Source organism: Rosa chinensis, chromosome 2 (assembly GCF_002994745.2).
Source record: "Rosa chinensis cultivar Old Blush chromosome 2, RchiOBHm-V2, whole genome shotgun sequence".
NCBI classification, from domain to species: domain Eukaryota; kingdom Viridiplantae; phylum Streptophyta; class Magnoliopsida; order Rosales; family Rosaceae; genus Rosa; species Rosa chinensis.
Window position 1 is genome coordinate 6,617,155 of NC_037089.1, and position 26,109 is coordinate 6,643,263.

The 26,109-nt window shown below is 37.1% G+C and overlaps 3 protein-coding genes across 3 annotated transcripts; 1 reads left to right on the plus strand and 2 right to left on the minus strand.

Annotated features, from left to right (window-relative positions):
• The first annotated feature begins 736 nt into the window (after positions 1–736).
• Positions 737–6,656, plus strand: LOC112188586 (beta-galactosidase). The gene is made up of 15 exons (XM_024327732.2): positions 737–875; positions 2,809–2,993; positions 3,120–3,632; positions 3,816–3,904; positions 3,999–4,104; positions 4,207–4,291; positions 4,489–4,607; positions 4,698–4,859; positions 4,987–5,159; positions 5,253–5,362; positions 5,441–5,550; positions 5,643–5,753; positions 5,867–5,977; positions 6,062–6,267; positions 6,350–6,656. Exons 1-15 carry the CDS (start codon positions 842–844, stop codon positions 6,519–6,521), a joined length of 2,286 nt encoding a protein of 761 aa, XP_024183500.1. The 5' UTR covers positions 737–841; the 3' UTR covers positions 6,522–6,656.
• On the minus strand, positions 6,609–9,306 carry LOC112188588. The gene is made up of 6 exons (XM_024327735.2): positions 9,082–9,306; positions 8,799–8,985; positions 8,514–8,694; positions 8,217–8,420; positions 7,749–8,048; positions 6,609–7,650 (listed from the first exon to the last, which is right to left on the minus strand). The coding sequence occupies exons 1-6, from the start codon at positions 9,295–9,297 to the stop codon at positions 6,660–6,662; spliced, it is 2,079 nt and encodes a 692-aa protein (XP_024183503.1). The 5' UTR covers positions 9,298–9,306; the 3' UTR covers positions 6,609–6,659.
• A 10,649-nt stretch (positions 9,307–19,955) lies between these two features.
• Positions 19,956–22,159, minus strand: LOC112190828 (probable polyamine oxidase 5). Its single transcript, XM_024330317.2, has one exon. The coding sequence runs from the start codon at positions 21,858–21,860 to the stop codon at positions 20,154–20,156; it is 1,707 nt and encodes a 568-aa protein (XP_024186085.1). The 5' UTR covers positions 21,861–22,159; the 3' UTR covers positions 19,956–20,153.
• Between the last annotated feature and the right edge of the window lie 3,950 nt (positions 22,160–26,109).

Consider the following 26,109-nt stretch of genomic DNA (forward strand, 5'->3'; position numbering starts at 1 on the left):
GTGAAGCATACAAACAATATCAGTTTAACTCCATGAAATCAACTTCTCATCTCCTTTGCCGTGCTTCAATCCGCCCTTCTTACTTTCCCTTTGGCTGAAAATGGCACCCAACGTCATTGAGACAATACGCAAAACCAAGCAAGACGCCTAGTAGGTTTCTCTATTTCAAGACATTTTATGCAGACCAGGAACCACATGGTTTTGCTTCAGATCAATGCACATTGCACTACCTTGTGTATTGAATCCATCTGATCCTCTTCGCCGAGTCTAAGTTACTTGATTGGGATGTAAGAAATGACAGACAGACTTGCTGGGTTGTCATTGCAAGGGGCTCAATAATTTTACTAGCAAAGTCATGTCTTGGCACACTGTCAAATTGGGCGTGGGGAAAATAATCAAAATATAAGCAGTAGCAAAATGGCATCTTTGATCAAATTGAACTAGCTAGAAGCTCAATCCAAGAAGCTAGACCCGTGATGCAGTAGTATTTGTCACATTTCTAACTGCAAGTCCACAAAAAATGCTGCAGAGTTTGCAAACTAGACAATCCAGGTGGCCCTGTACAAAAAATTTGAAAAAATACCAAAAAACAAAATGAAATTCTTTCAGTTTTCAATTATTGAAGATTGCTTTTTTTTTTTTTTTTTATTAAAGAAAAAATCTTTGGTAGTTGAAATTGACACCTTGTTATGAGGAATCAAAACCCGTGATGGAATAACATCTCCTCCTCCAAACACAAAGAAACTATTTTCTGCCTCATAATCCAGAATGACCTCAACGCCACAACAAACACAGTCCGCCGCCACCCAATTCCCGCCCTTTGATCTGAACCGGCCGGCCCATGGCGAGCCCTGTGAGAACTACGGCGGAAAAAGGTACTCTCTTTTTGAATTTGAACCGAGTAAACTATGGTTTAACATTCGGGAATTCTATTTCTTCCTTGTATGTTTGGTCTGAGAAAATCCATCAATTTCTGAAAATATCAGTTCCTACAGTCTCCACTCTGCAGTGCTGGTTTTTGTCTCTGTCTACGTGGTGCCAATGTGGCATCCATGTAGGCAGAAAAATGTTTGACAAAAGTGTCTTCCCTAATAGGAAACATTTCATTGAGGCCCCGAACCACGTGGATAGTAAGCCGACCAATCAAAATCCTCCGTGCATTTGCTCATATTGGTTGACTTACACCCCACGTGGCAGGGCGGCCATGTTGAAGATCTTCTTAAATATAAAGGAATATGTATTCTTACGTAGAAAAAACTTTAGATTTAATCACTTAAGGGACAGTTTTAAGAGACTGTGAGGGAAAAATGCATCTCAACCACAAGTATTAAATATAAAAGCAGAAATTATAACAACTTAAAACTGTGCATTTATTTTCAGCCATCATGGGCGTAGCTAGCCTAGGGCGAGAAGGGTCAATTGACCCTTCTCAATTTTTAGAAAATCCTTAATTAGTGTTAATGATCTATGAATCTTAATGGAATGAAATAAAATTGATCATTCTCAATTTTTGAAAAATCTTTAATTAGTCTCAACTTTTAAAATTCAATACAAATTTATCTTAATTAGTTTTAATTATCCTTGAACTTTAATGGAATGAAATAATATTTTACACTATTAATACACTATATATATCTAATTAATACGAATCTTTTCAAGGTTTTCTTACCCTATTGATCGATATATGCCCATATGCGCATATTTATGATTCTTTATTAATATGCTAAATTGAAGTAACACATAAGTTTTTCTATATTTATCATTCATCTTAAATCCCAAAATTTATTCAACATGATTTAAGGATCTTTCAATTTCAGCATTAGTACAAGAAATATTACACCTAAATTTTTTTAATTATACTAATATATATATTTTTTTTGGGCAAAATATTGTGTTATTTTTAGAGGATGACTAAAAATGAATATAATTTGTTAGTTAATAAAGTTTGACCCTCCTAAGAGAGATTTTTGGCTATGCCATTGCATCAGATTCACTTGTCCCTTACAGTCTCTTAAGAACTGTCTATTAGTTGAGCAGGCCTTGAAAAAACATTATAAAATAGAACTATTTGGTCATTTTTTGTTTTATGTATATTGTCTTTTTGAATCGTTTTTGACTTTTGTAGTAACTTTTTATGGTAAGTCGGTTTTTTTTTTCTTTTCCTTCAAGTTATAGATGATGCTTTTTTGGTAATTAAAACTTCTCTTTTTTGGTGCAATTCACAATTTTTTTTTTTTTTAAAGGACTTTCCTGTAGAAATCTTTGTGTAAGAAAGATGAGTTCAAGGAGTGGAAGGCACCCATTTAGGCCAATATTTGTAGAACCTTTACGCTTGTGATGTTTTCCATTCTCTTTTAAGCCTGTAAAATGCTTCACGTAATAAAATACCACATGCCTTCACCAAGACCCAAAGTTTTTCCTACTTTTGAAAGAGGTTGTCATTGTGATATGATCTGGTATGGAAAGTAAGCTACAGCTTAAAAGAGCTCAGTATATTGGTTTAATTGTTCTACAGCCTCTGGTTTTAATTAGGAAAGTAACTAACTGCTTAGATAAGGTTATTGTTTTGGCTTAGGATAAGGTTATTACTTGCTCTTTAAGCCTTTCCTATTTGGTCCTGGAAACAGGAGGTGACAAAAAAGCATTATAAATTTGCATAGACTCTCATTGTTTCAAGCCACCTGCAAACTTTGAGATTTTCTGAACAATTTCTCTTTATTTGCTTTGTATTCTCGAGAGTTGAGTGTATTTGGTGTTCGAGGTTGAGAATCCTTAGTAAATCATAATCTTATTTGTCCATGGATTTAGTGCAGTCAATGTGGAACGGTAACAAGTTGAGCGCCAATGCCAACATGTTCCTGCTATTGTTTCTGTTTTCGTGGCTGTCTTCTGCTACAGCCTCTGTGAGTTATGACCACAGAGCTATAATAATTGATGGACAGAAGAGAATTCTCATTTCTGGTTCCATCCACTATCCCAGAAGCACACCTGAGGTACTAATGTCTAATTATGCTATGCGAATTCGTATTCATACTGGTTTCTTGAGCCCTTTTGGACTTATACGATATCAAAGGCATTGCATTCAAATTACTAATAGTTTTTATTGCATGTGGTTATAGATGTGGCCTGATTTAATCCAGAAGGCTAAAGATGGAGGCTTGGATGTTATACAAACCTATGTGTTTTGGAACGGGCATGAGCCTTCTCCGGGGAAGTATTATTTTGAGGATAGATATGATTTGGTTAAGTTCATCAAGCTGGTACAAAAAGCAGGCCTGTATGTTCATCTCCGCATTGGTCCTTATGTTTGTGCTGAATGGAACTTTGGGGGATTCCCGGCTTGGCTCAAATATGTTCCGGGAATTGAGTTTAGAACAGACAATGAGCCTTTCAAAGCAGCAATGAAAACATTTACAGAGAAAATTGTCGGTATGATGAAGGCAGAACGACTGTTCCAAACTCAGGGAGGTCCCATTATTCTGTCTCAGATAGAAAATGAGTATGGACCGGTGGAATGGACAATCGGCGCCCCTGGTAAAGCATATACCAATTGGACAGCACAAATGGCTCTTGGGCTTGACACTGGAGTCCCATGGGTAATGTGCAAGCAAGAGGATGCTCCTGACCCAATTGTAAGCTGTTCTGCACATTCTTTTCTGTTAACTTTGCCTGTCACATTCTTTGCTGAAGGTTTAGACTTTAGAAATCAATTTATTAGGGGATTGCTTTGTCAATAATTGGATAAATGTTAACATTCTAATAATTACAACAAGACTATCCTAATTTCTAACTCTTTATCATTTATAATATGACAGATCGATACTTGCAACGGTTTCTACTGTGAAAACTTCACTCCAAACAAGAAGTATAAGCCCAAAATGTGGACCGAAGTGTGGACTGGCTGGTAAGTCTCATATCTTTGCTTGTACATTATTTATTTTCTCGTATTAATGTTCTTCAATCCTTTACAACTCTGCCTCTTTATATGAACTATATAGGTATACAGAATTTGGCGGGGCAGTTCCTACTAGACCTGCACAAGATTTGGCATTTTCAGTTGCAAGGTTTATACAAAATGGTGGCTCTTTTGCTAACTATTACATGGTCAGCTATTATCCTTTATATTTCCAACTTATTTTTTTTCTTTATGATGTTTAATATAGACTACATCTTCCGATTTTTATTGTCTTCTTCCCATTTGTCCAGTATCATGGAGGAACTAATTTTGACCGAACTTCTGGCCTTTTCGTTGCAACTAGCTATGACTATGATGCACCTCTAGATGAATATGGTATGCAGATATTATTAGCATCCTTATTGTATACGTGGTTGTGATAATATGTTAGGTTCATAATTCTTACTTTAAACATTTGATCCTTACCTTACTAAACCTAAGAGAAAATCTGTTGTGTTTCTCAAGTATCAAATATGAAGTGAATAGTGCAAAAACAGGTTATTGATAGATACTGATTTGCATATGTATGCCAGGACTACCAAGGGAACCAAAGTGGAGTCATCTGAAATATTTGCACAAAGCCATCAAATTAGCTGAGGCAGCTTTAGTGGCTACTGATCCTGCAGTGACATCACTTGGAAAGAGTCAAGAGGTAAGGTTTTGCAGCAACCTAGAAAATGACTACATGTTACCAAGTTATGCTTCTTTACTATGATTCTCAAAGTCATGATTAATGGTGCAGGCTCATGTATTCAATTCAAGTTCTGGGTGTGCTGCATTTCTTGCAAATTACGACACAAAATACTCGTCAAGAGTGAGCTTTGGGAATAGGCAATATAAGCTGCCACCCTGGTCTATAAGCATTCTTCCTGACTGCAAAACTGAAGTTCTCAACACTGGAAGGGTGAGGAGGAAATGTAGTTCATTATGTTTGATGATTTGATTTGTTTCCATTTCGGTCTAGAAAGTCCAGTTAATTTTTACTTGGTGATTCTTTTATGTATCTTGACATGAGGCTGTTCTTTGTAAAGGTTGGCCAGAGCCCGCCGGTGGATATGACACCAGTAAATACCACCCTTTCTTGGCAGTCGTACATCGAAGATGCTGCCTCTTCTACTGATGACAATACAGTTACATTGGATGGGCTCTATGAGCAAATAAATATCACTAGGGATGCAACAGACTACTTATGGTACATGACAGAGTAAGTATTTTAAGCCAATGCCTCAGAGAATAAGAACCATACACTCCTCTTTTCCAGGGTTGTTAATTAATAATTTAAATTTTTGTTACTCAGCATCACAATAGGTCCTAATGAAGAGTTTCTAAAGAATGGATCTTACCCTCTTCTGACTATCGATTCAGCTGGACATGCCTTGCATGTTTTCATCAATGGTCAACTATCAGGTAGATGAAATAGAATGACAGTTTATGTTAATCCATGTAGTGGTGTTAAGTTTTAACTAAAGTATACCTTAATTGCAGGAACTGTTTATGCACGATTGGCATCTCCTAAATTAAGATTTAATGACACTGTGAAGCTCAGAGCTGGCATCAACAAGCTTGCTTTACTAAGCATTGCTGTTGGTCTGCCTGTTAGTTTCCCCATTCTCTTGTGATCATTGTTTTCAAAAACATTTAGAGATGGCAATTGACTTGAATGCTTTTTCTGTTGTACAAAATGCAGAATGTTGGTGTGCACTTTGAGACTTGGAATGCTGGAGTTCTAGGGCCGGTCACATTGAAGGGTCTGAATTCGGGAACATGGGACATGTCCCGGTGGAAATGGACCTACAAGGTTTGTTATCTTTCAGCATTTCTCCTCCACTTTTTATACAGCTCCCCTTTTCTTTTCCCCTTGGAAAGAATTGAACCAGACTTGAAACTTGTTGGCATGTATTTTGTGAGCAGACTGGTATGAAAGGTGAAGCATTAAGCCTCCATACTGTTAAGGGAAGTTCTTCCGTTGAATGGGTAGAAGGACCACTATTGGCTCAAAAACAACCCCTTACATGGTACAAGGTAAGTCAACTTCATTGTAAATTAATGATACTAATAAGGGATTAATCAAAAGCAAGATGCTAATTTGTGCTGTGATATTTCCAGTCTATATTTCATGCACCACCGGGAAATGCTCCATTAGCTTTAGATATGGCTAGCATGGGCAAAGGTCAAGTATGGATCAATGGTCAGAGCATCGGACGCCACTGGCCTGGATACATAGCACATGGTAGCTGTGGCAATTGTTCTTATGCTGGAACTTACACCGAAAACAAATGCCGAACAAATTGTGGTCAGCCGTCACAGAGATGGTGAGAAAAGTTGAACCTCTTAATGTTATGCCTTTGTTTGTTTTGTGAATTACTGTTATCATAACAAAGCTGTTGTTTTCAGGTACCATGTTCCGCAATCGTGGTTGAACCAGAGTGAAAATTTGTTGGTGGCGTTTGAAGAATGGGGCGGTGACCCGACTAAGATTTCTCTGGTGGCACGAAGCTATGAAAACTTAGGGCAGACCCTCTATAACATAGAGGGCGGCTCCAACCATTTGAGATTGCAATTGTAGACCGTCAAAAATGTCTGGTTTGGTTATGTACAAACTACTACGCAATAATATGATATATTTTAGTATCAAGATCTTTTGCGACCAAAGTCGAATGAAATCCCAATACTAATGCTGTAATGCAATGACATTTTTTCACATTCATGAAGCACAAAAAGCAAATCTCTGATTAATGACTTGAATGACATTATCAAGATCATTCTGGAGCTCTAATACTACCCGTCCTTGATGGCTCCACTGCTCCAATCTACGGCAGAGATCCATCACCACCACATCTTCATCATCAACTTTGAGTTGAATGAACCTCTTGATGCATTTTATCAAGTATTTGCCGACCTGCATTTTCACCCAGCAGATAAAGTCTCTGCTAGCCTCTTCATTCTCAAACAGTGAAGAACACATGCTTTCAACAATATCGGTTAAGCTGAAGACAAGAAAGGCACCTGCTACAACCTCTTTTTCATTACATTCATCACTCCATGTAATTGGGTTCTTATTCCCTCTGGAGTTCCATTTTACATGCTTCAATCCAGGAATCTTAGTTTTCCTTGACTGAAAAATTCTACCTGTGGTGGCATAATGCAGCAGCAGTTCTAATCCATCTTCATTGAGATGACTGGGGTAACAAAGCAAGATACCTAGTGGGATTCTCCGGAACAAGACATTTTTCTGCAGACTAAGACCACCGGATGGTTTTGTTTCAGATGATGTACAATTGTTAACAGTTTCACTACAGTACATTGTGCATATATTATTGAATCCATTGAGCCAGACTGCAATGCTTTGATCATCATACTCTCTTGTGGAAGTATGGTCCTCTTCACAGAGTTTGAGTTTCTTGAGTTTCTTCTTGTAGAATGTTTCTTTGTCATGTGACTGTTTAAAAGCCGGGGACTCTGAATGTTTAATCAAACAATCAGCCAGCCTATCCTGGTGAGATTTACTAACAGGACTCAAAATCCAGGCAATGTACCTTGCTGCAGCAATAGAAGGTAGTTCTTCATAATGTGTTTTCCCAACTTTGGATGCCGCCAATAAGCATAGTTTATGACAAATGTCGAGGGAACCTTTCCCCGAGAAAAGTAATGCAGAAGCAAAGTAGAACCAATCTGGGAAGTTGATGGCCAGAGACCTAGTATGAAACATTTTGTGGATCAGTCTTTCATGTAGGACTGAGATGGTGCACATGACATTTTTTTTTTCACATGGAATGATGCGGTAAGAAATTACCAGATAGATTTGTGATCGACTGTCGCAACCTTCAGTATAGGTGACTTAATAGATGGATAAAGTTGAGTTTTGGAAGAAGGTACTGGTTCACTTGTCTGGCGCACTAATTGTAGGAAATCATCATAAGAGAGGGGTCCAGCCAAGTTCCTTAACAACTGGTGGTTGTAAGGAAAATAAGCATTAGAAAATGGTAACCTTCCTCCCAATTCTGCTGAAATGTCCCAGAACATGGGTCTCGAAACCACATCTAATGTCACTGAGACCAACTGAATTAGAAGCTCAAGCACAGAAGCTAAACCCCTGATGCAAAAGTAAGTCAACAAATCATATCAAATTAGATTAGATTAGAATCTTGTACTGCGAATCAATTTTGCAAACAACTTCAATTTCTTCAAGCATGAGAAATGATAAACCAACATATATTAATAGAGAGAACTTAAACATCCTTGTCAATGAGAATGTACTCACGTGACTAAAAACCATCTGTGTAACAAAGCTCTAGCCTCAACAAACATAATGGGAGAAAGTACCAAGGATATGATGATGGAGCGCCACTCAGTACTCTCATGGAACTCCTTACTCAAACAAAGGAATGGCCTCCTCATGGCTTCTTGCAAGATGTTTGAAACATCGCGCTTCAAAACTAGCGGATCAAGATACCAGACCAGCAATCTGCAGACATCAGAACTCCCAAATTTGTAACTACGAGAGCACAAAACAACGCTAAAGAAGCTTGCAAAGCAGCCAAAGCCCATTTCCAAGTACCTGAGAGATATTTTGTTGTTATCAAGCAAGGTTGCTCTAGGCAAATGACATAGCAGCTTTGAAAAGCCATTCCTCGCATCCACTGATTTCACATCACGAATGGGCGTTGACAGCTGCCGGTACAGAGATGCCGAACTTGCAACTCTTACAATGGCACACAGTAAAGACTCCGAAAGCTTACCTTCAAACAAATCGAAACTAGACTCATCTTAGAATTCAATCACAAAACTACTGATTTCTAAAAGATGCAATCTTGAATACCAATTTGAACTCAAAATGTCCCACCATGTCCCTCCAATTTGCCAAGAATCTCAGCACACGATTCGATCAAATTACCGCAATCTCGGTGAGAAATAGAGCTCCCGATCATCAAGACTTCATCTTTCGGAGACCGAAAGACGTCGCAACGAATCGAAGACAACAAAACAGTGACAATTGTCTTCACCGAATACTCAATCACCGAATCAAAAACCTAAGCAATGACAGTAAAATTAAAACTCCACAGATAAGAAACCCTAAATCAACAATTTGGTTTACGAAGGATCAATAATAATTTGAGAGAGCTGACCTGGGGTGCTTTGAAGCACATCAGAGATAGGACGGCGTCCAAAACCCTAACCCTAGAATTGTCGCTGAGGTTTAGGGATTGGTTCAGATTGGAAATGGAGAGGTCCAGAGCAGCTTCGTCTTGTTCTTCTTGGGTAGTGCGATGAGGCAACGACGTGTCGTTTAAGTGGGAAGCGAGCCGGGCGAAGAGATCGGTCAATTCCCGCACGGTAGTCATCGTTTAGAAGACGACTTGGTTCGCGCCAAATTGAGGCAATTTAACCTTATCATTTTTGGGCCGATGTACAGGAAGCCCACGGCCCATTGATAATAGCAAGGAGAAAAAAGTCACAACGAGAGTTTGTTTGTTTGTACAAATAAAGTAATTAAAGAATAACCTTTACCGATGCCTTATCCGTCGCCAAGAGCGTTATTAGCAATTTATTTAAAATTTTAAGGAATGAAAAAAGTTAAAAACCAGGGCACTTGATAGAGATATTACAAGTACCGAAAATGAACCTAAGATATTGTATTTAGAGTCGGAAATGTTCTTGTCTTTAAGAATGAAAAAATGTGGGACAATTTGGTTGGTATAGCACACACTTGATGAGAAATTTGGTGATTTCATAATTTAATGAAAATTCAAGGATGGGTATCGATAGTTAAGTTGGAGGTTTAAATTGACCAACCGGACGATCGTTCCACTGACCGAAAGTACTTAATTTGATTATATAGGCTACAAGAAACAAAAATTGAGAGACGTTCTTGGCCGAGGAATTATTTATAGTCGATAGGAATTTTTAGTATTTTTTGAAAATCGATGCTAACGACCTTTTCGTTAAAAAGGGGCGTTATTAGATTTTTATTTTCTTTTTTTACTTAAGAATTATAGGAAGTGGTTTTATGCATATAAATTATTAAATGGTCGACAATTTGGCAGGACAGCTAGTACTGTGCTGCAGGGGCAGATCCAACCATAATTGGATTGGGCTTAAACCCCACCAAGCTTTTTGGGCCCAAAAATAAAAAATTAGGTTTATAGCGTTATTTATTTATTTTTATTTTTTTCTAGAATGCTTCTTTCCTTTCAAGCCCCACCAAACTCAGGGTTGGAGCATTCTCGAAGCAAAGGGCAACCCAGCAGCGCTGTTTGAAACGAACATAGCAACCTAGCAGCTCCTTTCCTTTCTGACTTTCTCTCTGCGATTCAGTCCCCGGTCTCCTAGTCTCCATCTTCGAGCTCCAGGTATCTCTCTCTCCCTCTCCGTCTTCTTCTCCTCCTCTTCTTCTTCTTTTTTTCCTTAATTTTTATACCAATAGGTCCATTCCGTTCCTCTCCATCGAAAAGCTCCGTTAACTAGATGACGTGGCAATCTTTCTGCGGCAAAATGACTATTCTACCCTCACATTCTTTTTTTTTCCCTTAATTTATTGTTTTATTTTTTTTCTTTTTTTCTTTTTCTGTTTATCTCTTCCCTTCCCAGCTCTCTCCCCTCCGCCGCCCACCACCGTTTGTTTCTCTCACATGCTTCGTTCTCCTATTCCACCCACCTCACACACACTAATCTCCACCGCAACCTCACATCCACCAATCCTCCTCATCACCCATCACCGCCCTATCTTATCCTCTCCACCGGAATCTCACATCCACCAATCCTTCTCATCACCCATCACCGCCCTATCCTATTCTCTCCGCCGCTGCACAATTGTCCCTCATCTCACGCTCGACACCCTTCCACTACCACCATGTCCCCAAAATCAAAACCCAAAATGCGCAAAACCCCAAAATCAATAATCCAAACATAAACACCATTACCCCAAATAACATTACTCCAAATCAAAGAGTTTCAAAAACAGAGAATGAAAAACTCATATTGATCTTCCTCCAATGTCGCCTCCGAATCCATGCCCCAATCCCCACCGCCATCACCAACGTCACTGCTCCGCCGCCTGAAACCCTGCTCCCCAAAACAAGATCAAATCTTGTCCCTCCTTTGCCTTTCCCAGACCCTCCGCCACCCACCAGAGCCGCCGTCAAACAAATCAAATCAAATCTTTCCTCTTATCATCAAACTCAAATCAAAATCCATCAGAACAGAATCTCTAGGGTTTTCTTGTTCCAATCTTTCTCAGAAACACAGAGTTTGAGAGAGAGAGAGAGAGAGAGATGGAAGGGATGATGTACCACGAGGTGCAGGAGTCGAAGCTGTGCACCGTGCATTGAGTCGTGGTGGCGTTGCAGGGTGCTTTCTTCTCCAAATTTGATTTGGCGGCGCTCACCTCTGATCTCAACTGAAAGGCGCACCAGACGATGAAGCTCAACCTCCGAGCAGGAACCAACGCCGCCGCAGTCGATTTCCTCTCCGAGGAGTCCCAGAAAGTCTCCCTCAAGAGGAGTATGCCTTCGCCGCAATAGAGAGATAGAGAGAGATCTGAGGAAGGAAGAGAAATAAAGGAGAGAGAGTTTAAGAAGAGAGTGAGGAAGTGAGGGCACGACATTGAGGAGTCTCGGAGGAGGAAGTGAGGAGAGAGAGTTTAAGAAGAGAGTGAGGAAGTGAAGGCACGGCATTGAGGAGTCTCGGAGGAGGAAGTGAGGAGGAAGAAGAAGAGATAAACAGAAAAAGAAAAAACGAATCAAAAGCCATAAAAAAGGAAAAAAAAATTTAAGAGGAACTAAGGGTATATTAGACATTTTAGCGGGGAGGATGTTGCTACGTCAGCTACTTAACGGATATTTTGGACGGAGAATAACGGAAAAGACTTATTGATTCAAAATTGAGAGATGAGGGAGTAAACGTGTGAAATTAAAAAATGAGGGACTGAAATGTTTTTTTTTTTTCTGAAAATTCAGGGAGTAAACAATATTTAATCCTATATATCTTAGATTTGTTAAGAAGTTCAAGCCCCACCGAGCCTGTAATCCTGGATCCGTCCCTGACTGTATAGGTCATCTAGTCCCTTGATTAACAGCTGTTGTAGGCACATATTGATGCTCCAAGTTCATGGTAGGAAGCTTGCAAATCTTATGTGCTGAAGCCTCGAGAACTCATCTGCATTCTGATCTGTACTTCTTCGTACGTGCATCAGTGCATGCTAAAATATACTTGTACTGTTTCTACAATTGTCCTTCGTTTATTTTGATCAATACATTGAAAACGTTTTGATCAAACCAATCATTCAATATTCTTTTACTCAAGTAATTATGAGAGCTTGAGACATAATTGTATTTAAGTGGTGCTAATAATATGAAACAAAGATCGAGACAAGATTACTCGACATTCTTTACGGTATAACCATTCATCCTAACTAACTTGCAAACCCTAACGGTATTTACTAGAGCTTCTTAAACCATTCTGGCGACGTCGATTATCAGCTATCACTCCAAAACCATAATATGGTAACTTTAGCTTTCCATTTTACTACTACATAACAATATCTTGAAATAACAACACTTGCCAAAGTTGTCTGAGATCGATGCAACAACATTTTGTCCTCTGCAGACTGGCTAAACATGGATGGACCATTATTTATCAGCAGGACAAATCCGCAGAAGATGTTGCTTCGATTGCTATCAAGGACATTGATTATTTCCAGAGGGCATAGGAGCTACACAAGAAGGAACCAGACATTAACATATTGTTGGTTTTGAAGCCTCCAAACTCCTCCTAGTTTAGTCCCCAAAAACCTATTCCCTATGAGTAGACCCTAGATTCCATCACAAGAAAAAGAAATATAGATATGGGGCACATCCTTTTTGTTTAAGGGGATGCCCTTCCCCTAATGCCTTGTTAAAGCAAATATTAGATACCAAAAAGATAAGTTACTAAAACTTTGTTTATCTTGGCTTTGAGCATCATTGCCTCACTAAAGTTTGAAAAGATATTTTCATTTAGAGAGAATAATGAAAAGCAGAGAGACAGCTTCAATAATGTATCAATAAACACAACTTTCAATCTCAGGATATGAGAAAAAGCAAATCATATATTGAGATCATTGGATTTTAAAGATGTTAGACACAAAGCAAAAGAAATGTGTTGTCCAAAGGTGGAAGACAATGATTCTCACAATTTGAAAAGAAATGGGACATAGATCATAGGAAAATGAATAAATAGCAATCGTTAGGTTATAGGTCTTTGTAAGTTACATACGAATATTATATGCTATGTTATTAGATTATGAATTTAAAACGTTCAATAAGATTATGACTTGTACAACCTCATTCATTCAATCTAAGAGATCTAGTAATATATAGGTGGACAAGCTTAAAAGAAGTTAAGTCGCTTTAAGATTTAGATTTTCTAACGTGGGATTATATTCTTCATCATCACGCGTTCTCACTCGCTACTCATGTTTGGCTCGTACGTGGAATCACATCTGGAAATAAGTTGGGTCTATCAAACAAATACATCACACAATGCGCGAAGAAAGTGATATGATAAATAGTCCACATATAGCAAGGCTCTCATACCACGTACAAGTTTACGTATCCAACCTAAAATTATTGGAAAAACAAGCATAAAAGTTGCAAGACTTGAATTTTCCGCATACTCCCGCATATTTGTAGTTTTTCACCTTGGAATTCAATTACTCGGGTAGAGAGAGAGATGGAGAGAGAGAGAGAGAGAGAGACATCAAATCCTAGTTTGTAAGGGTTAAATGTGAATGATGCATGCATCTCTCTCTAGTTTACAAGAAAATTGGAATCCTAGTCATATGATGATCTGAAGAAATGAGTGCACTGACAACCGCACAACTTGCAGGTGTGGTCAATTCATACAGGTACCGTACTACCGCACGACTGTGTAGCCAGTGGTCTGAGAAATTTGAACAGTATTTCAAACACAATCAATGAGAATCGAAAATGAGAGGGACATGAGATTTGTAGAATTGATCGACCAAGAAAGTAAGAGCTTTGTGTAGAAACCCTTCGTTGTGTAGTTTTTTCATTGGTTTGCGAAATTGTGATATGATTCTGCTTTTGATAATTGAAAAAGTATATTAATAATCTATTCTATGATACGATATGTGCAACTGCAGTCCCGTTTCCCTCCCTGGTCAGCTGTTGACCAGGGATTGTGTGGTCGCTCATCGTTTGATTTCAATTTGACGGTTGACAGCTAAGTGATGAGATCTGTAGTGAGAGCTGTCAATCGTCCGATTGAAATCGGAATGTGAGTGACCACACAATCCCTGCTCAGCAGCTGACTAGGGGAACATTTTCGTGTGCAATTGTCTGCTGTTCCAAACTTCACTCATCATTCTTGAATTTGTGTCTTAATGCATAAGATACATATCGAGTTTGCATCTATATGTTTCGGTTTTATATTTCGCACATGGTACATATATGTCAACTTGTCAAGAATGAATATACGCGATGATCTTTGTATGACTTGCATCATCGCATGTTATATCATTGTTAAGATTGGTATTGAACACTTTAATCATGATATGATCTTGCTTCGTTTTTATTATTTTATTCTTGGATATTTGCATTTTGCAAGGTGTCATGGTTGCATCTATATGTTTCTTTTTTCCAGCACTTGTGTTATGTTTATCTATCCATGTGTAAAATCAGGTTACACGCATTTAAGGATGTTAAATTTTTTACAGATTTGCATATATACAACTGCTATGATAGATTTGAAAACTTCAGTTCTCATTTTCAAATATAGCTTTAGTGCTTTAGGTGGATGTATGCATCAAATTTTAGTATGTCTTGCGTATTAATTATATCTTTAATTTAAATTTAAATTAAATAATAATAGATTAACATGTAAATGGTTAAACAAAATACATATTTAGACTTTTTTTGTTAAATAGGAATTGATTGCATTAGTAATCAAGCCATGAAAAACAGGCCATAGTCTAACAAAACTTACATAAGAAATCTCGGGACAAACCGAGTAACCTATCTAAGTCACAACTAAACTCATTAAAGTCTAAAGGGATGCTCGCTGAACAACAAGCCTAATTTATACAAGAATAATCTCGCTCTCTAAGGAAAAAATATTCATCTAGTCTAATCTGCCAAGCACGCAATTGTGGTACAAATAACAACTAGAAACGTCCTAAAAAAGCTTATAGAAATTACCCCTATTTCCAAAGGCTTGAGTCCAGAATGTCTAAAAGCTTTGAGGACTTAAGAAAGAGCGAGTCCCTTCCCCGTAGGGTTGGAACCAGCACCATATGCAGCCTCCTCCGTAGCCGACAACCTTGGCATCAGGTTACTCCTCGGGCTCTTCTTGAGAGTTTGCAACATATAGCCCCCATTTTCAAATTTGGCCAAATCCCTGCCTTCAGCCCAATCATCCTCGGCCCATAAATAAGCTTAGTCAAACAAACGGTCAACCCTAGTGCAAAACTAGGGTTTCCCACCAATTTTTTCGGGCCTTCTTCTTGCCCACGACTTGCCGCCACTCTGACCTCAAGCATACCAGTCCCAGCCATCGTCGGCGCATTCCAGTCCTGCCAATTTTTTCGGGCCGTCTTCTTGCTCGTTAGACTATGAAATATAATCAATGATTACTCAACTAAAAATAAAAATAAAAACGTAATTAACGAGCATGATTATTGCATCTATTTTCTTTAAAGGTAATCAACATTTAAATCTTGCAAGAACTCTATTTTCTTGAAATTCACGTGCACCACAGGCTACCATTCATAGAACATAATTGTTAGAACGTGTTTAAGTTGAAAGAACACCAAAACCTCTAACGAATTATATTTATATTTCATGAATTTTATTGTCTTATGACTTTGAAAAATCATAAAAAAAAAAAAAAAAAAATTTGGGTTCTGATTTCTGAGTTCTATTAATTCGAGAAGTATTTTAAAATCATTATTTGTGAATGAGAAAATAAGAAGATATAATTTTGGCCAAAATTCGTTGTGTTATGGTCCACAGTTTTTCAATTTTTTTTGTATTAATAATTATCTTGGAGATTTAAAAAAAAAAAATTAAGAGTGATGTTAGAGATTTCAAAGATCTCTATCAATTTTGAATATCAAATGACGTGGCACATGCCACATCAAATTAGATTGACATACTTTTTATTTTTCACATATCTTCAATATATTATTATTTTTCAGAAATATATTTAATTAATTAAAAACCCCAAAACTCAAAGGGAAATATAATATTTTTCTACAATAGATCAACCATAATATCTATTTGTCTTTTCAAATTCAATCAATTTGATTGGAATATGATTCTAAATAACTACATATCGATTCAAATTTACCCAATTGAGATCCATAGATTAAAATTGTATTGATTTGGAATTCTCATGTTGTTTGGATGGTGAGGGACCTTCTGAATTAGAATATTGATTATTTGATTTGATGTTTTTTTTTTTGTCATGAATTTGATTTGATGTTACGATCTGAGATGCCTGAAAGGGGGAAAGAAGGGAGATAAAGGGCGCGGGATCGATTTGATATTATTATTTGTTCACCTACACAAGATCGATCTTCAAATGCCCCAGCAACCCTTTTTCTTTCAATTATTTATTAGAAACTGGAAAGTTTATGCTCATAGATCACATGTATTGCTATCTTGTTCTATCTGAATGATATATGTCATTGAGAGTTGAAATATCTATGACGCTGTTTTGTCATTTTGCAGAGACGTCTGCATAAAGAAGAAGGGATCAGACTAAAAAAAAAAACAGAGAAGAAGGGAGACGATGGTAGAGAGAATTTTTTTCAATCTTTTCTTTTCAATAATAATTTTTTTAATTGAATATGTAAAGGGAAAAAGTGATAACATGCCACATAATTTTGTATACAATATTTGGTAATTTTTTTGGGTTCTATTATAGATTCCAGTTTCCACAAGATAGGAGCATGAACCATAGTGAATTTTTAACTTTTTATTTATTTTTACCTTGAGAATAAATAAATAATTTTGTAATTAATATTATAAATTACATATTAGTGACTCTCAAGTAAACAGGTTAATTGAAAAAAAAAAAGAAAAGTAAACAGGTTAAAACATTAGAGCCTCAGGATGACACCAACAGTTATTATGTCATGTAATATAGAACATCAATACATCTAGTGCATTGTGAAATTTTTGCTTATTTCTTGCTCCTTTTTGCATAATTTACAAGTTGTAAAATGAAGGTCTATCTATACATTTTTTTTTTGTCTTTTTATTTTTCAATTTTATTTTTTAATTTTTTATATATATTTAATGTATGTTTTCATATGAGACTAGAGAATTTTGTCAATACATCTATATGATTATTCAAGGCTTCATTCAAACCTGAAATCCTCATTCTTCACTACTTTAACATTTTATTGATTTATAAGAAGTAAGGTGAAGTAAATTGAGAAATATGAATTGGAATGATTGAGGGAAGTAATTAAAGTGAGACAAAATGTCCATTGGGTGACTAAAGTGATTGACAGAGTAATAGTTGAGTGACCAAAGTGATATATTTAAAAATTGAGTGACCAAAGTGTCGAATAAGTCATAGTTGAGTGACCATTTGTGAATTTCTCTATTCTTTTTATCTAGATATTTATTTCACGATGAGCGCTCCAAAGCTAACCAATTAGATTTGTATTAAGAAGCTAACCATTTTTTAGACCAATTTTTTTGTCACATATGGGCATCTTCACCGTTTAGTTTTTAGGTCCCTATGAGTAAATCACTTATGTAAATTTTCAACTAAGTTGATGATCCCTTGGGTATTCATAATCATGATTTACTAATTATAAACACGAGCAATTTAAGTTGGACATATTCGGTTCGTCAATTGATTTGATATAGTTCAGTACTCAAACGATTATCAACTTAGCGGAAAATATGCAAATGTAATATACTCATAAAAATATAAAAACTGAACGGTCAAAAGTTAGCTAAAAAATTGTTAACTTCTTAATACGAAGCTGACGGAGTAGCTCAACATATTTCACACATCAAATTATACTCAAATAATATTGACTTGATATACATGGTCGATTCTAACCGTAATATCTTAAGAGTTTTATTCACATGAACGTAGAATAATGATGATTATAGGCAAAAGATGGTCAAGCTAAGTAATAAACATGTTGTCATAAAAAAGAAAAGTAATAAACATGTTGGATTAGCAGTGGGTGGGGAGTGGGGAGTGGGGTTGGGGCAGCAAATAGAGATTCTCAGTTGTTTGTTTATGAACCAGACAAGGACTTGGTGACAGATGGTCTGTGATTTGCACAATCATCAAAGAGTGATTGAAGCCCACAAGAGGTAAAAAGAGACACCAAGTGGGCCAAACCCCATTTTCTGGCCATTGCAAAATCTTACAACAATAATAGAGAAAGAGAGATACTCTCTATGATGAATGGCTCTCTTTTTGATTTGACCATACACCACTTCGAAACAGATACCCTATACCTTTCAAGCCACAAAACCTCAGCAGGACCTCAGCACTTGTGTTGTGCTGAGGTTTGGACTTTAAGAGTTTCGCACATCAACAACCTAGCTAGGTAGTGCCCTTGTTGATCACTAAAATAAACAAGCACACATCAATTTCTAAGGTTTGTGGACCTTCTTTGAAGGCTAATCAAAACCACTGATTAGTTTCAAAGTAGACAAATCTAATGGATGGGATCTTTCGGGGATCCGATGTTTCTAGTGATGGCAATCAGAGATATTATAGCTCTTGATCATTCAGTAAAGTGTTGCACATTTATTAAAGTGTTCGATAAATTGTCTCAATTAAATTAAAGTACTAAACGACTAAAACAAACTAATATGTGAGCTTCCGGATGTGACTTTTTAAAATCCAGTATTAAATATCCAAGTTCGATTCGACATAAGAATCGGGTTAAATTTGTCTGTGTTGCTTCTGACCAGTGATGTTCTGTCTCCAGCACAGGGGATGGATTTGCTGTGAAGTGAAATCTTATGGAACCAAGTGGGTACTGGTATGTATTAAGATTCAAGAGCTAGACTGTCTTATTATGTGTCCTGCAAATCAAAGCCACACTCTACACACGTGTGTGTTCGGGTCTGCACATATTCAGTTACCTGGAATGGGGTACCCGCAATAATAATAATAGTTCAAATAAATCATTCTGATTTCAAGAGGGATTCCGTTCAAAAGATCAAGGAGAACGGAAATCAATAACAATAAGAGCATCTCTATTTTTATCTCATTGTTAAAGACGATGTGGTTATAGTGCAAGTATTCTCTAAGTTTTTGAAAACCTTTAGATTAGTCACTGCATGTAAAATGCTTCACAATATAATCTAACGGCTTTTGGTTTTAAAGTTTGAATATTCTGGACTATAGAACACCCCATTACTAGGTATGATTTTTGGAACATTAAAACTCCGAAAGAGTAGTGAATCGCTAAACCACTCTGTTCGACTGACTCCCTTTTGGCCACAAAAAAAACACCAAGATTTGCTCAGATGGGACATGAGAAAGCTGTGGTTTCTATCCCAGTGTCCTGTGAAATCACCAGCTCATTGATTGATTATCCCAAGTTGTCAAAGGTCTAACTCTAACAGAGGAATCATTCATCCCCATCGAAGTATAAAGAAAAATCAAAGATATTAAAAAAACAAATAAGAACTCAATCATGAAATGAATGTAGGGAAAGGCTTTGTATGGATGTGGATTCAAGGACACAATGTCATGGGCAGTGAAACAAATTGTCAGTGCAAGAAAGGAACTGGTGAAAATAGTCCTTGCTGGAAAGGGCGGGTTTATCGGATCCTGTCCATTGAGCAATCCAAAATAAGACACTTGGTAGGGAAGAGAGGTGGCATCCAAAGCCCTATCTCTCTCTCTTTGTACTTCTCAAACTTGTTTTGATCTGGGTACTTCTCAAACTTAATCTCAATATCAAACAATGAAGAAAGTAAGATCACAAAGAATAGTAAAGACTGAAAGCAATGGAAAAATGAAAGAAGCTTGTTTAATTCATGCAGTACATCTCTAACAAATTGTCCCCATATCCCTAGTTCTCTTACTCTCATTCACTTGTACTTAAAGAGAAACAAAGATGTTCTAAATGATCAAAATGACAATATATGATTAATATCATAGCAATAAATCTTCAAAAATAAACAAGTAAAAGTCCTACTAAGTCCTTCTAAACCCCAACATGGTGGTTGTAATGTTGGAGAAGCCTATTGGCTTCTCTAAGACCACTAAAGTAAGCTCCATGGGTTGTGGAATAGTGGGTTCTGTGTGTTGCTTCCCCTGCAAACAGAATTTGAAGTGAAGGAGGTGAAGTAGCACTAGCAGCCTCATCACAACTACTTGACTTTGGCAATGGCTCTGCCATGGTGTCCAAATCCTCACCACTTGATCCAACAGCAACATAAGAGTAGGATCCAAGAAACAAAGGATCACTACCCCATTGACTCTTCAAAACATTTGCAAATTTCACTTCAGAGTTTTCCTCATCATGATTCACATGCCCATTGCCTAATTGGGAATGAGAATTCTCTCTCTCTTTCTTGTGGGGTTTTGATAGAAAGCTAGAGACTGTTGCTGTGACTCCATTGATGATCTCTTCATCTTCGAGTGATTCAAGCTTAAGTGCTTCTTTCCCTGCAAACCAAGACAATAGTACACTGGAATTGTGATACAGCGGACAAAGAGAAGCTGTCTTCCTCATCCACCATGGAATCTTTTTGAGCCTGAACTCTGAGTCTTCTCTGTGAAACACCATTTGCAAAAATGGGAACTTGCTGAAATCTTGGCCTTTTGTAACATGGGTGGAGCTCAGTTGCAGAAACAGCTTGTTAACTACTCCAAAACCAAGCCTTGATATTGCCTCAGCTTTGAAACAAGGCAAGGGAGGACTGAACATACCTGAATCTTGGTGTGTTGCAGCTTTAAGTACCCCCAAAGAAACAGTAACAATAACATGATCAGCCAGCAAAACTGACCCATCACTAAAGTGTAGTTTCACAGGCCTTGACTCATAGACATTTTGATCCATACGTAACTGAGTAGACTCTGCCTTCCATTCAACCTTGGTGACCCTTTTGCCTAATTGGATCACATCAGGTGGTAGAACAGAGGCTAGTGATTGAACTATGCTCAAGTAACCTTTAGCAATGGTGATTTCTTCACCTGGGAACATCCTGTACTCGCTTTCTGCATTATAATCCAAAGTCAACAAGTCACCAGCTGAAGTATAAGTCCTCTGGGTGCTCTCATGCATTGCAAAAACCGCTTCTTCTAGCGACTCTCTGCTCCATTCACCACAACCATTCACCTCCTCCTTCCTCTTCTTCGAAACCCAATAAGCATCGAGCCCTTTCCGAAGAAATGAACCAACACTAAGCTTCCCTGCACCACCATTGCCACAACAAACCCCGGAAGCTTCATCTCCAAGCTTCATATACTCAACATCTCCATTGCAATCCTGTTCATCACATTGTTCGAACACCTTCTTGCCCTGAGCATAATCCATCAGATTCTTAAACAAAGTAGTAATGGGATCCACCACAGTCGGACTCACCTCGAACCCACCTTCAGCTATGGTCTTGGGCTCGTCTGAGGACCCGTCCATGCACTCCCATGGCTGCTCAGACTCAAGGGCCTTGATTTCTTGAGCTATTTTGTGAACTGGGCTGCCTCCAATGCCATGGATCCAAGTAGCACCCATCTCAATCCGGTCACCACCAAACTCTGAAGTGTTTATTCTGCCTCCAATTCTAGTCCCGCCCTCCACAACAATGAGCTCAAACAAGTCCTCACACCCAGAAGTGTAGAGCTTGTTAGCTGCTGTAACACCAGCCATTCCTGCTCCAATGACCACAATTCTTGATTTCTTGCCCACCATTTTTGCACAAGTTTGAATCTTTCACACCAAGTTTAAATCTTTTGCAGACCCAACAAAAAAAAAAGTTTGAGTCTTTCACTAGCTCAAAATAACAGAAGAAGTGTATGGGCACAAAAGGGTTTAGGGGGAAGAGGACTGTGAGGTGGGATTGAATTACTGATGAGGATTTTATAAGGGGTCTATGCCTCTAATGGGTTCTATGTTTCTCTATGGTATTTAGGTTAAAGGACTAGACTTTATTAAATTTTCTAATGAAGACAGGGCTCTACTTTTTTTTGAGCTCAATTCAGATGCCCCAATTATATGGCTCATATGCCTAAAAGACCAGTGCTGATGAAATCTTGTCCTAGTATCCCTAAATGCCACTGCCATTTTTGTCCAAAATAATATCACTTTTTTTCTTTTTTTTCTTTTTTTGAATTGGGGGTCCAAAATAATATCATTGTTCCAGATACACTCATTTGATTACCCCATTTTACTGCTTGGGCATAAAGATCTCAGAGGCAAATTTACCCAAACGCAAAAGCAAAAAGATTATAACTTAGTGATGCCCAGACGGCCCAGAACATATCTGAAGCTTTTAAAGGTTGATAGAGCCTCTCACCAACCCTCACATGGACACTGGGGAAGGGACAAACTCACCAACTGGATCATTCATGAATTGATCGTCTTACGAATTTACCAATCATGGCTCTTGGTTCTTTTTCGTTTATGGTGAGTGTGTTGATCTGTTGCAAAATTATTACATTTTGTTGGCAGAACTCTTTAAATTATTACATTTTGGCAGAGCTCTTAGATCTTCTCTAAAAAAAACCCAAGAGCTCTTGATAGAAGCCCTTTTGATGAAAACGCCAAAAACTCCAGCGTTTCTACTGTTAAATTAACATAAAAATAGTTTGTAAAGATCTCCAAACATTAAGAGCTGCTGGAGAAAGTGACATGGATTGAAGCCACGTTGTATAATGACTAGAATCAAAGCCATGTTTTTGATTCTACATCGAAAAAGTTATCGATGGGATGTGGATTTGCCGACTCTACTGACATGCAAAGACCTTTCGTTTATATTGTTCAAATGGTGTAACAATTTTGTAAACCCGCAAAGTCGATTCCTGCTAAATTATACTTCATTTATTTATACTAAAATTCATGATTATTCATGATTTTCTAATTCCATAAGTATGAATGATATTTTGAATACATCTGTACTTTTATTCATTTTTAAAAGTTTTAATTGAATACTCCTAGATTTTGGTGGAATTCATGAACTCTTTAAAAATCCTAATTGAATACCTCAAGATTTTCATGGACTGCTAAAAGTCTATATTAAATACACTCAGACTTTTAAATTCCATAGATTTCTTTAAAAGTTCTACTAATTCCATATACAATACACCCCCAATTATAGTATTTCTAGCAATTCTAGGAGTATTGATGAAGGACCAACTTCTTTTTGCGTAGAGAGAAGAACTTTGATAGACTTTTTTTTTTAAAGAGAAAGCTTTGATAGACTTTTTCAAATCTTTGATTTGGAGGCTGGAAATTATTGGAGTTTGGTATGTATAGTTAACATTACAAAGTCCATGATTATCCATGATTTTCTAATTCCATAAGTATGAATGATATTTTGAATACATCTGTACTTTTATTCATTTTTAAAAGTTTTAATTGAATACTCCTAGATTTTGGTGGAATGCATGAACTCTTTAAAAATCTTAATTGAATACCTCAAGACTTTCATGGACTGCTAAAAGTCTATATTAAATACACCCAGACTTTTAAATTCCATAGATTTCTTTAAAAGTTCTACTAATTCCATATACAATACACCCCCAATTATAATATTTCTAGCAATTCTAGGAGTATTGTATAAACATTTCCGCTTTTTCTCATGGCATATATAAGTTATAAACAGTTGGGATATTGTGGTCAACTTATGCTTTGGATTTTATGAGGGAGAAGTAAAGGTTACAACGAATCTTGGTGGCCATAAGCACCATGATGGCATTTTATACTATGACCCAATTGTATTATTATAAACTAAGCCAATCTTGATACATATTTTATCAGTTCCTTTAATTGCCAAAGACTTCTCCTTCAATTGTTTATCATATCCAAACCTTTCTTGTATATCTTCATTAAAGGGAGTGCAGATATGACAATATCATAGGGCCAAACCAATCAATATTGGAAAAGACATATAACTTGTACTTATTCCTTAAGCAATGTTTACTTTTGCAAGAGTGTTATATATGCTTTTATGCAAGTTTGCTCATCTAAGAGATAATTTTAAGAAATTGTGATGGATAAATATATTTCAACTATATGTATTAAATTTCAAAGTTAAAATTATAACAACTTAAAATTGTGCGCTTGTTTTCAACTGTTAGATTCATTTGTCCCTCACAGTCTTTTAAAAATTGACGCAGTCGGAAGTAACGGGGTTTACAAGCGATAAACCCTAAAAAACATAGTTCTGGAGTCCACAGAGAAATAGAGAAAAATCTCTAAATTTTATTAAATTTGATATCATAAACTGACTTTAATACAAAACATGATGGTGCTTATATAGGCATCCAAGACCTAAAATTATAATCTAACAAGAAATCCTAAAGAATCCAAATTTAAAAGGAAACTAAAAACCTAAAATAAAAGAATTCTAAAACAAATGTAAAACTAGCCTAAAAATATTAAATCCCAAATCGGATAATTAAGACGATATATTTTGGCCTAAATCTAATAGGGCCCACTCAAGTGAGTCTTGAAGATCTCGTCGTTCCCATTCTGAAAAGGTATCATGCGTCTCAAACGAACATTCTGGCCAAAAATTGACCAAATCTGATTCACAATCAAAACTTGACTTTTTGTACGAGTAACTCGAAAGTAGGGGTGTCAATGGGTCTTGTCCGGTTGGGTTCGTGTCAGGTCAAGGTATTTGTCGTGTCGCAATATACAAACCTAAACCCAACCCATTTAATAATCGTGTCAAAAATTTAAATCCAAACCCAACATATTTATTAAACGGGTTACCCGTTTCCAACCCGCTTAACCCATTTAACAAATAGGTCGTGTCGTGTTAGACAAAATGACCCATTTAAGGGTTAACAATGCGACCCATTTAACTAAACAAATGCATAAATTGATTAAATTCACTAAAAACTCCACAATACTAAGAATATAAATAATTATATATATTCATAAATAATTAAATCCAATAATTATAAAACAAAATATTTCAAATTGTCTAATCCTATGATGGAAACGTCCAAAATTTCAAGAAGAAGTATAGCATAATCGGGTTATACGGGTTCGCTTCATGTTGGCGGGTTGACCCGAGGCTGACTTATTTATTAAATGGGTCATGGCGGGTTGACCCACGGTTGACCAGCTTTTTAATCGTGCTGGTTCAACCCGCTTTATTTCATATGGGTTTTAAGTCGTGTTATCGGGTCGTGTCAGAATTGACAGCCATACTCGAAAGGTCCAAAACCAAATCTTCTTGAATATTCCAGTGGCTAATAATCTCATTACGCGTGAGTTACCTATTTTCCAATCACTCTTCTTGATTCTTCGCCGCTTCTTTGCTTTTATGGTTTTTTAACTAAATTGGGCTCATTCTCGTCCTACATCATTCTCCTCCCCTATGAAAGAACTTGGCCTCGAGTTCCTCTTGAATAAAAGGCAAGAACTGGTAGACAAGAAACCTGATAAAAAATTAGATACTTGAACCTGTGAGTCAATGGCCTGATCTTTTGCAAATTCTGATGACACAATCATGAAGCCAACACCATAGATGAGTTTGTCATATGCACTTTGGCTATCATAGGCAACCTTAGTAGATTCTTCTTGGCTCTTAAAGTTGCATTCTTGAATGACATCTGGTTCTTAATGGTTTATTTCAGGCTCCAAGACTTCTTCATTATTAATAACAATGTCTACATAAGCAATTTCATATTTAACCTCTTCTTGGTCTTCATCCATTAATTCTTGTGGAGCTTCTTCCATTAGAAATTCTTCTGGCTTTTCTTCAATTAAACTATTAATCTCAACAGGCAAAGAAAACTTGGACTCTAACTTCTTCTCGAAAACCTTAGGAGGATAATTCTTGATTGAAAAATCTCTAGGCAGAAATTTTTCTGTAAGAAGACCTTTCATCTTCCGCCATGTCCGAACACGCTCTTTTCCTTGCCTCTGACTAGAACCCTGCAACTGATCCCACCAATAAGCAGCATCTTTCTTCAGCTTCCGAGAA